General features: G+C 33.3%; 1 protein-coding gene across 1 annotated transcript; it reads left to right on the top strand.

Moving 5' to 3' along the window:
• Window positions 1-1,181: 1,181 nt before the first annotated feature.
• LOC132628788 (uncharacterized) lies at window positions 1,182-5,007 on the top strand. The gene is made up of 7 exons (XM_060344553.1): window positions 1,182-1,285; window positions 1,473-1,626; window positions 2,642-2,695; window positions 2,779-2,877; window positions 3,170-3,476; window positions 3,668-3,920; window positions 4,104-5,007. The coding sequence occupies exons 1-7, from the start codon at window positions 1,182-1,184 to the stop codon at window positions 5,005-5,007; spliced, it is 1,875 nt and encodes a 624-aa protein (XP_060200536.1).
• Window positions 5,008-14,006: the final 8,999 nt, after the last annotated feature.

Genomic DNA, 14,006 nt, shown 5'->3' with positions numbered 1-14,006 from the left:
GCTAACACAAGTTTGATTTTAACTCTTGGTGTTGTCATTGATGACTTCATCAAGAGATTTACCATCTCTATAAATAGATGGTTAAGTTCTCAATTTGTAAAGGGATATCAACAAGAAGTGAAATACAATCTCTCCCTCCTTTCTACAAAGTTCTTAGTTTGCTTCTCTTGTTTATTTCCAAATATATAGTTTTATAACATATATATATATAGGTACTTTTCTCAAGCTACTCCTTAAGTCTTTCTCTTATTGGCACTTTGGACCCTTTATGTTTTTGAAATTCCAAAAGTATGTCTAAAGATGAAGCTACTGGAAATAAAATAAGATACTCCCTCCATCCTAATTTCTGTAATATAGTTTGACTAGACATGATATTTAAGAAAAAAAGAAAGACTTTTGAAATTTGTTGTCTAAAATAAGTCATAGATATTTGTGTGACTCTAAATCATTTCAGATAAAAGGCGAAGTATCAAGTTAAATTATTTCTAAATATATAAATATACCATTCCTTTTTAGACTAACTAATAAGAAAAGTGTATCATATAAATTGGAACAGAGGGAGTAAATCAATAGATTTTTGTAGAGAAAATGATCAAATGGTCCTTAATGTATAGGCTTCCGTTCCATTTAGTTCTTATGTTTAAATATAGTATAACGAAAATGATAGTTAATATTTTAAAAAAGAGATCAGTTTGATCCTAAATCATTTAATCAAAAAATTGTTATTAAAATAAACTGAGGCGCCCGACATCTTTCTCTATTCAAAGCCTACTTAGCTGAGACATTTTTTTCATACTCCATTAATTATATTCACCATAAAATTGCAATTTTTTTTATTTTTATTTTTTTGTCAATAAACGATATTTCATATTAATGAAAAACTAGTTAGCATAGTCAGTGCCACTTGCAACATTCGTGCTACACCATGTAGCGTCATAGTTTACAAGTTTCACAAAGTATTACAACCCGGAATAAAGCGTTTAGAAGTAGTTCCTAAAATGCTTGCCCAAAATACTTCATTTGCAAACACTGGAGGAACTATCAAAAACTTTGGGTTGTCAAAAACTTCATCCTTCATTCCTTGCTTTGCTAAGGCATCTGCCACTCTATTTTGCTCCCGATACACGTGCTGCACCAGCGGCTTCCTCAGCTTCATTAGCAAGGACCCGCATTAAAAAATAATGGGGTTAAAAATTTCATGTCCATTGCTGAGCATATTGATTATCTCACTTGAGTCAACTTCTACCCTTAATGGCATAATATTGTTATTCACTGTGCCTTACCAGTACATCGAAAGTTTTTCCGTAGCTTTTTCAAGTTTGAATTAGGCATATAATTTCAAAACTGCAGCTAAATTGTGTATTCTATTGGGTTCCCATGCTCTTTCAAAAGTTACAAAAAAATAGTTGTAGTAATTAAAATATGTAATGGCTAAATTGTGCATTCTCTTGGGTTTTCATGCTCATTTACAGATCAACTTTTACTCTCAGGTACATGCTTACAGCTCAAGTCCTCCATCTCTTGAAGATGCCTGCATTTTCACGCGCTCCTGAAGAAGCATGTTTTTCTAAGGAAAAGCGGCAGATCTTGAATGAGAATTTTCGACAAAAAGTTAAAAGGATAGAGGTCTGTTGGAAATTATCACCTCCATGAGGCAGGGGATGATCTAGGTATAGTCCAGGGTGTTCATCCGAACCCCCTCAGTCGAAAAATTACGCTGTTTATATAGAGTCAAATTTTTATTTTATGTGTATATATTTAATACCGAACCCCCTCAACACAAATGAAAGGCGCAGCTCAGTGGTGCAGGGGGTTCAGATTCGCACAAGACGCGCGGGTTCGAACTTGGCTGTCAACATTTGTTTCAGCATTTTATTTCAGGCGTCCACTAACAAAACGATGTAGTTTAGTAGTAAGGGGGCAGATCCAATTGGACTCAAATCCCTAAGCTCAAAGTCAAATACTAAAAAAAAAAAAAAAAAAAAAAAACCACTACGTTTTCTTTCTCTCTTCCTCCACTGTCCTCAGTCCTCACCATTCTCTTTTTTTTTCTGTTCAGTTCTGTCCGTTAATTTCACCATTGCTGGCCGTCAGTCATCTCTCTGGTCTCCGTTAATGGCTTCCTCGGTAAGTTCTTAGTTCCCCTTTTTTTTTTCTTTTCTAAAATTCTATATATTTGCTGACCCTCCCCAATCGATGATTGGAGCTTAATGCAGTCCCTTGAAGAAGTAGATTAGCAGTTTTAGTTGTTGCTTCTTTGTTTACGAATGTATATATGGGAAATAGTACTAATAGAAGCTAGAGCTACAGTGCCGAGTATGATTATCCATTTTTCCATCTTTGATCATTTTGTACATGAATGAATGAATGTATGTTTTGGTGTGAAGAACAACCTTCTGGCATTTAATATTGTAGTTCCTTACCTTTATCAATAATTGTAGTTTTTTTTCTTGAAACTGGTAACTGTTATCAATAATTCTAGTTTCCCAAATATACATTCATAAATGAGGAGATAAATAGTACTAATATATTAACTCGATAGGATTATTAAATAAAGATTCAATCAATCTGTTACAACTAATTGTACTCTTTATATACATCGTTTATGCAACCATGTTCTTCTCTATGTTGGTTTTTACAGCTTGTTATATACAGAAGTATAAACGTTTACAACACTTTAAAACACAGTAACTTGGTAAGTCAAGGAACAAAACTTGTCTACAGAACTGTTTTTTTTTTTTTAAGTTCTAACAAAATTCTTACTTTTTTACTATTCAGTCTCAACATTCAGTAAAGAAGTATTTTACCAAAGTACTGAAATCCAGTGTAGCTTCTTCTAGTCAACCTAACCAGGAAGCAAATGTCCACCATTCAGAAGTACCATTACCTTCTTCTTAAGAATTTAATTTGAGTACTTTAAATTATGATCTGGGTGAAAGAACCCCAATCTTGGACTATCATCCAAACCATCGTGATGTTATTAGAAGAGCATACCTTATTAATGGTCCTTGTCAACCTCGGTTGCTTCAGCATGAGTATCCTCAAACGAATATTTCTGGATCAATGCGCCATTTTAATTCTAAATGATTTGATGATGTATATCATGATTGGTTGGAGTATAGTGTTAGTAAAGATGCAGTCTATTGTTTGTATTATTATCTATTTAAAGGTTACAACACTAATCAAGGTGGGGGTGAAGTATTTTCAACTATTGGGTTTAAGAGTTAGCAGAAAAAAGAAGAATCTTGGAAAACATATTGGTCTACCGAACAGCCCACATAGCCAGTCAAAAAAGAAATGTCAAGATTTATTGCGGGTACAACAGTCTATTCATTTTGCACTTGAGATGCAATTTAGTCAATTTAAGCATGCATATTGGGTCCGGTTAAGTGCTTCAGTTGATGTAGTAAAACTTCTTATAACTCAAGGATTGGCATTTCGAGATCATGATGAATCTAAATCATCACTTAGTAGGGGTAATTTTCTTCAAATTCTCTCATGATATGCGAAAAAGTGTGATAATATTCGTGATTATGTATTGGAACATGCTCCTCAAAATGATCAAATGACTTCTCCAATAATTCAGAAAGATATTGTGAATGCTTGTAAGATAAAAAAATTAAAGCTATTCTTGAGGAATTAAATGGTGACTACTTTTCTTTACTAGTTGATGAGTCTTTTGATGTGTCACGCAAGGAGCAAATGGCTATTGTCTTACGATATATTGATAGAAATGGATTTGTGATGGAGCGGCTTCTTGACATTGTTCATGTTCAAGATACTAGTGCTTTATCTCTAAAGAGGGCAATTGCTAATTTACTTGCTCAACATTCCTTAAGTCTATCATATGTGTGTGGACAATGTTACGATAGGGCAAGCAATATGCAAGGTGAGATCTATGGCCTTAAAATGTTGATTAGGCAAGAAAGTAGATTGGCCCATTCCATTCATTGTTTTGCTCATCAACTTCAACTAACTCTTGTTGCGGTCTCGAAAAAATGTATTCAAGTGGGAAAACTTGTAGTATTAGTTTCAAATATTTTGAATTTATTGGGATCTTCTTTTAAGCGTATGGATGAATTTCGAGATTCTCAAAAATAAAGAATTCAAGAGGCATTAGATTTGGGTGAGCTTACAACCAGTAGAGGCTTGAATCAAGAACTCGATCTTTCAAGAGCTTGTGATACGCGTTGGGGATCTCATTTTAAATCTTTCAACAATTTTATTCTTATGTTTGGCTCTATTCTTAATGTTCTTGAATCACTTGTTCTTGATGCACGATTATTGGATGACAGAGCCAAGACAATGGGATATCTTGAAGCTTGTCGAACATATGAGGTTGCGTTCATGTTGCATTTGATGAGTGATGTTTTAGCAATCACAAATGAGCTTAATAAATGCTTACAAAAAAAGGAGCAAGATTTGGCAAATGCCATGCTACTTGTTGAAGTAGCAAAAATAAGGTTGCAAGCGTATAGGGATGAAGAATGGGATTCTCTTATTGCTAGGGTGTCTTTATTTTGTATCAAGCATGACATTTTGGTACCTAACTTTGAGGAGCCATATGTTAGCTCTTTAAGATCACAAAGGAGACTTGGTGACAATAAAGTCTCACATCATTATCGTGTTGAGGTATTTTGCAATATTATTGATTGGCAACTTCAAGAACTTAAAGATCATTTTGGCGAAGCGACGACTGATTTTCTTCATGGAATTTCTTGTTTGAATCCAATTGACTCATTTTCAAGTTTTGACATCAGGAAATTAATGAAAATGGCTAAATTATATCCTGATGACTTTAATGAATTCAATATAGGTTCTCTTGAGAATCAACTTGCAAGTTACATTATTGATGTTCGTGATGTTGATGAAAGGTTCTCCAATCTAAAAGGGCTTTGTGATCTTTCAAAAAAAATTAGTACAAACAAAGAAGCATTCAAATTATCCTCTTGTATCCCGCTTAGTGAAACTTGCTTTGTTTCTGCCGATTGCCACAACATCCATTGAAAGAGCCTTTTCAGCAATGAAGTTTATCAAGAATGACTAGCGGAGTCAAATGAGTGATGATTTTTTTAGTGGTTGTTTGGTGCCTTATCTAGAAAAAGATATATTTGATAATGTTTCTAATGATGCTGTTATTAAGACATTTCAAGATATGAAACCTCTAGAGTACAATTGTAAAACTCCATGGTTCTTATGTAGTCTAACTTAGTTTCCTTGTTTTTGCTTCAAAAGCTCACAAGCTTTTGCTTTTGTAATGTGGCATCTTCAAGTTGCCTTTGTTAATGGAAACTTCTTACTTTATTAACTTTTGCTTAGTTTATTAGCCTTTATTGAGGCATTTTATTGTGACTTGTGAAGCTGTTAATTATTTTGTTGTGATGGTTTACCCTTACTGAGTATGACTGATCTAATCCAGGTTCTCTGTGTATATTTGTCTACAAATATGAACAACTTATATGCGGTGAAAAAAGCTATTATGGTGCTATGTTGTGTTTTGCTTGAGGTGAGTTTTTATGGTTTTCTATTCATGACATATTTGTAACTTGAAGTGTCACTTTTGCCTTGCGAATTGGATGCAATCTCTTGTTTTGAGTAGCGGTAGGCTGGTTACTGATGTTCTGAATCCTATGTAGGTTACTGATGTTGTGAATTAGATGCAATCTCTTGTTTTGGGTATCGTATGATTTCCCACCAAATGTTAGAGAAAAGCTAAGGCATCAAAAGGGATCTAACTGGAAAGGTCAAGCACATAAGCGGTAGGTGCATCTAAATCATCAAATCTGCAGTTAATTGATACATGAAATATATTGCTTTTGCAAGGCTGGTACCTATAAAATGTCATTATCCTAAACAAATGTCTCAAGTTTACCCACCCTTGCCCACCTAATATACTTTAGTTCATATTTATCAATGTGCCTATAAGGTACTGCTAGCAACAATTAAAATTAAAACATAAGAAAGGTCATGTTCTAACTCATTGTTCATCTACACGTTGTGTAAATTAAACTTAGCCTGCCTATGATGTTCTAGGTAGAGCTGCAGTTTGTATTTTTTTTATTGTTTCTCGTCGCATATCTGTCGGACTTTTATGTCCTGTCTTGTGCTTGGTTTTTCGTAGAAGTAATTGATTTTGTTGGGCTGCTTTACTTTGTTAGTTTTTACCTAGTTTATGATGCTTTCAGATTGGAAAAAGTAAATTTTCTTTTTGAAAATTCTACATGGATGATGAATATTGAACTTTGATCCGACCCGTTTTTTTTCCCTGATCCGACCTGCTCTTTTGCCAATACTAGCGTGCTTATTTTATTTTTTGAACCTCCTGAATGGAAATCCTGCCTCCGCCACGTGAGGAGTTGAACTTAGATATATATATATATATATATATCATATGGAACTATTCTACCATTAAACCACTATCACTCATTGGTATAAGGTTTTCATTTTTTTTAATTATACTCTTCAATTGTATTGCGTGAAACTAACCGATGAACAATTTTCTTAAGAAAAAAATGAGTTAAAAATCGGTGGATTTTTGTCGATTTGCTTAAAGATATTTTGTGATTTGAAGCAATGTAAAAAAAATTCTTGTTTTATGGCATTATGATTGTTGTATCTTGACTTTGAAACGAAGGATTATTTTAGCAAGTGCTTATCCTACTTCAATTCTGAAAAAGATTAAGAAATAAAAAAAAATCAATTTTATTAGAAAAAAGAATTTTATCATTATCTAGATGAAAATTAATGATGGGGCTTACTATGATCTTATATTTATGACTTATATTATCAGTTTAAAAAGTACAGAGGATAATTTTATATTAATTGATAAAACAAGATTAAGAAGAAAAAAAATTACTTCCCACTTCTTTTATTAGTTAAAGGTATTTTAAAAGGAAAGAAACAAGAAAATGTTTTTTTTAAAATAATATTCTTATTAAAAATGTGTTTCTTAGGAAAAGGACATTTTTTACCAATTAAGTAACAATAGGGTTATTTTTGTTCAATTTCGCATAGTTTAAGGGCACTTTTGGACCAAATTATGAATGGAGGACATTTTTGTTCAATTTCGCATAGTTTAAGGGAATTGTTAGAGTGCTGATGATTTTTGTATTGACTTGTTTCTAGAGTCCAGTGAGTAGGTGGTGTCAATAGTTTCAATTGGTTTAATACAAGTTAGAACTTTTTCAACAAAGACAAACCATAGTTTTATTACTCGAAATCTGTAATTTTTTAAGACGAGCTACCTAGCTAGCTCAGACAGCACTGTCAACACTTGGGTGATTGGGGGGGGGGGGGGGGTAGTACACAATAAATATATGAGAATTGTACATTTTAAATTTGAATAGGGAGGTTTTTAAAGAACCATATTGAAGAAAATTATGATTTATATGTAAATAATATTTCATTTTGTGTCACAAACACCAAATACTTAAAAACTAGATTTTATTAGAAAGAAAGGATAGAGTTGAAAGTTGAATTATTACGTCTCAATTTTATAATTAATTTAGCTTTAATTGCAATAATATTCAAATTTGGTTTCAATTGAAATGTCTAATTGATTTATGTGATAGTTATGTCCACAATTGAAATACTTTCGATTAGAATTTAAATCAGTTAATAGCTACATTTGCGAAAATTATTGGGCAATTTGCAGGATTACCGTTCGCTGGGGGTGGTCTTTAAGTTTTGTCCCTCAAATTGGTGGTCTTTAATTTTTGCCTTCTGCCTTTGCAAATTCTGCCTTAAGTCAGAATTCTGCCCATGCAAATTCTGCCTTGAGGCCCAAAGGCAGAATTTGCAAAGACAGAGGGCAAAAGTTAAAGACCACCAATTTGAGGGGCAAAAGTTAAAGACCACCAATTTGAAGGACAAAAATTAAAGACCGCCCCAAATGAAGGGCAATCCGCTAAAAACAAATGATTACCTTTTCGTTCAAAAAATCTATTCCCTCTTAAGTTGGGTCGAGACCTGGTCAACATCCAAGTGACCCAGCCCATGTGCGCCTTAAATCGTTGAAACCCCTTTTTTCATTTTTATTTAATATTTCTTTATTAAATTTTTAATTCCTCAATGTTTAAAAAATTTAATCTAATTAGCGCATAACAATTTAGTTGGTCAAACGGAGTCAGAACTCTTTGAGGATTATGTTGGGCAGCTGTGGTCCTGGTCCTTCAGTAAAGGGTATGTTCACCGGGTCTTCGTGTTTAGAGGAATGATAAGGATATCGTGGAATCGAGAGCTAGTTGATTTGAGGATTATATTGCGGTCATGCATGATAGAATAGACATAAGGGTTTAGTGTCGAGTTGGTATGTTTGGTTATGCCGTGGGCCAATGGAAGCCGGTGGTTGACTAATAAGAACGACTTTAGTGTTGGTCAAGTGCGAAGTTCTAGTACTCAAGGAACTATCGGGTTTTGCATATAATATTGGATTAGGGTTGAGAGCCTTGTACCTATTGTGTAAGTTCGACTAGTTCCTACTACTACTGGTGTTACTGTTCGGTTGAGTTGATCGAATGAAAGGGATAATCACGCGAATGGTTAGGGGTGTTCTGGTTCGACAATTGGGACATTCGAAGTGGTAAATCAATGATGAAGTTCGAATTAATTTGAGTTGTACAGAACATTTCAGAATTTAAGTTAAGGGAATTTAAGTAAAGGCACCTTGGTGGAGGTACGTGGGGACATTAGTAGGACTGTGTATGAGATACTCTGGACTTAGAAAGTATTCAGTTTAAGAGTTGAGTGAGTTAAGGAAACTCTAGAGTATATAATGTGTGACATGCTACTATCTCCAAGGTTGACTCGGCTAGTTTGCAAGGCTTATGATTATGCGGTATTCTATTAAGTGGGGTCGAGAAATGGTTAGACGGTGATGATGATTGTGATTTGATTGAAATTGTGAAATTGGAGAGTCAGGAAAAAGTATAGTTAATTATACACCAGATAGCATATACCTTTTGTAAAGTAAAAACTCCTACGTTCATGGCATAATACTAAACGTCAAGGTGTATTCCCTATGTAAAGAAAGAAATATGATTAGTTCCATACCATCACAAAGACAATTCATAAACTAAATACACTATTAATAAAAACATACAAAGTTACCAAAAAACAAAAACATATAAAATGACCAAAATATATAGATCTAATTTTATTTGTAAATAATATTTCATCTCGTGTCATAAACACCAAATTCTTAAAAATTAGATTTTATTATAAAGGAAGGATAGAGTTGAAAGTTGAAATTTCTTTATTATTTCCTTATTAAATTTTTAATTCCTCAACATATTTTTTTAAAAAAATCTAGTTAGCGCATAACGGTTTAGTTACTTGGTAAAACAGAATCAAATCTCTCTCTCTCTCTTTTAATCATTTTTTTTTACAAACAATAGTTTAGATATCGGAAAAGAGTCAAAAATGCCTTTAAACTATGCGAAATTGAACAAAAGTGCCCCTATTGTTACTTAATTAGTTTTAAAGTTGAAATGGAAAAAGGGTCAACAATAACTCCATCGACGATATCTTAAAGATATTTTGTGATGTGAAGCAATGTAAAAAAAGTTTCTTGTCTTATGGCATTATGATTGTTGTACCTTAACTTTGAAATGAAGGATTATATTAGTAAATGCTTATCCTACTTCAATTCAGAAAAAAGATTAAGAAATAAAAATATTTTCAATTTTATTAGCAAAATGAATTTTATCGTTTTCTAGATGAAAATTAATGATGGGGTTTACTATGATCTTATATATATGACCTATATTATCAATTAAAAAAGTACATAGGATAATTTTATATTAATTGATACAACGAGATTAAGAAGAAAAAAAATTACTTCCCACTTCTTTTAGGAGTATTAGTTAAAGGGATTTTAAAAGGAAAGAAACAAGAAAATGTTTCTTTAAAAATAATATTTTTATTACAAAAATGTGTTTTAAAAAAAGAAGAAACAATGTGTTTCTTAGGAAAAGGGCTTTTTTTTACCAATTAAGTAATAATAGTGGCATTTTTGGACCAAACTATGAGCAGAGGGTATTTTTGTTCAATTTCGCATAGTTTAAGGGAATTGTTAGAGTTTTGATGATTTTTGTATTGACCTGTTTCTACTTTCTAGAGTCCAGTGAGCAGGTAGTGTCAATAGTTTCAATTGATGTAATACAATTTATAACTTTTTCAACAACAAAAGGATTCAAAGACAACAAAGAAACCCCCACCCCCCCCCCCCCCACCCCGCGCAAGGGTGGCTCAGTTGGTTGAGCATGGGGCTTTCATAATGAAGGTCTCAGGTTCGAAACCCCCTGGCTATGACAGCAGGGGATTTTCTTTCTGGGTCGAGCTAGTCGCACGGGGCTTGCCTAGTGCGGGTTACCTCTCCTGTGTGGTTTACGAGCTATTGCACAGGAGTTGGGTTTACCCTGTGCACACTCAAAGGATAGCGGCTGCGGGTTCCCATGTCATAAAAAAAAGACAACAAAGAAAAACTATAGTTTTATTACTCGAAATCTGTAATTTTTTAAGACAAGCTACCTAGCTAGCTTAGACAGCACTATCAATAGTATATATGGGAATCATACATTTTAAATTTGAATAGGGAGAGTTTTAAAGAACCATATTGAAGAAAATTAAGATTTTATTTGTAAATAATATTTCATTTTGTGTCACAACCAAATACTTAAAAAATAGATTTTATTATAAAGAAAGGATAGAGTTGAAAGATGAATTATTACGTCTCAATTTTATAATTAATTTAGCTTTAATTGCAATAATATTCAAATTTGATTACAATCGAAATGTCTAATTGATTTATGTGTTAGTTATGTCCACAATTGAAATACTTTTGGTTAGAATTTAAATCAATCAATAACAAGATTTGCGAAAATGATCACCTTTTCATTTAAAAAAGGAAAATTTACTGGACATAACTACCTCTAAGACTTATTTATTAATAATAGCTACCTTTTATTTTATTTATTTTTAGTAGCTTAAATTAATTTCAAAATTACCAGTTGTAACTGATCTATAAGACGTCTGTATTTCCCCTAAACTTACGGCCCATGTTCCCCAATAACTCCCAATCTCTTCTCTTTTCAAATTAATTTCTCTCCCATCTTCAATATTTTCAACCGTATTATACGCCCATTATCTATCATCATTATTAGCACGATTCCATCTTCCTTAATCGTTACCCACACAGTGTAGGTAACGAATTTTGATAATTTATTAGAATTGTTTTACTTTTTTTGTTGTATTTCTCTATATTTATTCTTATATTTCATCGCTTTCTTTGTTCTTTTCATTCCTTTTTTTTTTTTTTTTTTCTGTTTTCAGCCATTGTTAGAGTGTTTAAAACAAGATCTAATTCTCTATTTTAATGGCGTAAAGAGATACTCCAAATAGGAATACTCGAGGTAGTCCTGATGTTTATGATGATCCTAGTTTCTCTTTGGGATTTTCACAACAACAACTTGCAATTGCAGGAGAATCTGCTAAAATTGCTGCTGAGAGAAGAAGCAAGAAGATTCATGACTCATCAAGGATGCGTCAACTTCAACCAACTGAAGTTCCAAAACCGAGCAAGCGAAAAGATGATGTACCAGTCAAAAAAGGTTCTAAAGTTGCTCAACAAAATAAGAGAAAAGTAACCAAGCCCTTTTCCGACGTTAAGGGTAAAAAGGTTGTTAAAGATGTAGATCTGGAAGAGGATGAACAGGTATTGGTGAATTTTTTCGATTTTGTTGTTTTGTATTTCACTATATTTCTGTGTATTTCAACATAATTGGATATGCAATTCAGTATATTTCTGTGTATTTAATAAAATGTATATGTTCATCAACTGTAGTTTATATCATATACAACATAACTGTGGTAGTTGTGTTCGTAGTTAACTGTATTTCAATATATTTCTATGTATTTTCACAAGTACGTATGTTTACTATTCTGTACCTATTGATTTTAAAAGCTGTGTTAGTTGTGTTATGCAATTTTTTTTGTGTGTATATTTTTGTTGTATATATATGTGTTAATTTTGTTGTCTGTGTCTATGTTTTATACAATTGTTTCCGTCTTAACTTAGTGTTGCATTTTTATTTTAGGAAACTAAATTCTATGTTAAGAGTCATCCTGAAGAGGCTCCATCGATGCAACGGTACACGAATATCGAGGTGTTCAAAGATCTCAAGAGTAAGCTAACTGTTCCACAGTTAGAGATCTTTTCCAAGACAATATTTGGGAAATTCCTCGGAATGCAGCACCTGGAGGTTCAAGCACAAATTTTTAGGTGCTTCATGGTAAGAGAGCTCAAGGAGAGCACTTCTGATTGCTTTACAATTGATATAAATGGTACCGTATTGCGATTTACCATGAGAGAATTTGCCCTTATGCGCGGGCTAAATTGTGTAGCCAATGAAGGTCAATTTACATACGATGAGGAAAAATCGAATAAGATTATGGATGATTATTTTGGTGGAACTAGGAGTAAAGTAAAAAGATTGGAGTTGATTGATTGCTTTAAGAATAAGTGTTGGGAAGATAATGATAAGGACGCTGTTAAGTTTGCAATTCTGTTTTTTATAAATACATACATCTTTTGAGGTGAGCCTAGAAAAACGAATATACCAAGGCTTCATTTTGAAGTGGTTGAGGATGGAAGGTATGTAGATTATCCATGAGGCAAAGAAGCTTTTACCGAGTTGATTAGAAGCGTCAGCAAGAAGTATTCTGCCACAACACAGTATTATAGGATCAATGGGATGCCACTGGCTATGCAAGTTTGGCTTTATGAGTGTTGTTCAAGAGTTCCATCGTATCTCGCTCTTAAATCCAGAAATTCCATTCCAAGAATGTTGAATTGGAGGTCCATTGACAGTCAGCCAAAATACAATATTTTGATGGAAGGCATTTTTAGAGACGGCAAACAGTCGGTAATATTTGAACACTCTAACATATTTTTATGTTTTTCATAGCATTTTATTTTGCAATTGTGCCTTACTGATTTTATTTGTACTCCACTGATCTACTTGTCGTATTTTTGCTTTTTGGTGGTTTTCTTCCTGATTTTTTGTATTTCACTATATTTCTGTGTATTTCCTTTATCACAATGTAACTATTTTGGGCTGTACATTTCATAATATTTCCCTGTATTTCATTATTCATAATGTAAGTGTGACTAGTTTTATAACACACTAATTAAATATTTATTTGTTTCTTCTTCAGAGCTGTACATTTGCAAATACAATCCCCACTAGCAGTGAGTTGGAGAGCCTCCAATTGCCCGATGTTGTTGTCTGTCGAGATACAGTAGACAAAAATGTCTTAGTTGATGCCCATGAAGGTACCCAAGTCACAGATATGCCAGTGGATAAGTATGATGATTTCAGTACTACTCCCTCCCCCCCCCCCCCCCCACCTTTCTAAGGGCAAACAGCAACGACGGACGAATCAGACAGATTCTCCACCTTCAAAGAGACGCAGACAACTTCCTGCAACAGCTTCCACATCAAAGAAACAACAAATCCACACCGAACCACAGACAACTTTGAAGAAGAGTCACAAGGATCAATAGGTTGCTCAAAAGCCTATTTTACAGAAGTCTACTTCACCAAAGTTCAATGAACAAATGAATCGACCCCAAAACACCCCAGTCCTACGTGATGTCCCTACTGCATCTATGAAAGATGAAATGCAATTGCTAAGGAAAGATTTTCAAGTTTTCAAGGAATCAGTAAGTGATTTTAGTTACGAAACAAAAATCTTTTTGGTGTATTTAATTTACTGTTTGTTAACAAATTGAAATACTGTTTTTGTTTAAATATTAGGTCGTTGGTGAGTTCACAAGTATTGGCACTGAGTTGTCCAATCTTCGAACTTTCATGGATGACAACTTCAAGAAGCTATTTGAAGCAATCAAGGGGAACAATTATGTGGACAAGGTAAATGTGTGAAATAGGAATTGAACTAACATTTTAGACCCTTATTGCGAAATACAATTTATATTAATTCATTTT

Source organism: Lycium barbarum, chromosome 2 (genome assembly GCF_019175385.1).
Source record: "Lycium barbarum isolate Lr01 chromosome 2, ASM1917538v2, whole genome shotgun sequence".
NCBI classification, from domain to species: Eukaryota; Viridiplantae; Streptophyta; class Magnoliopsida; order Solanales; family Solanaceae; genus Lycium; species Lycium barbarum.
This window is presented reverse-complemented; position numbering and strand designations above follow the sequence as displayed.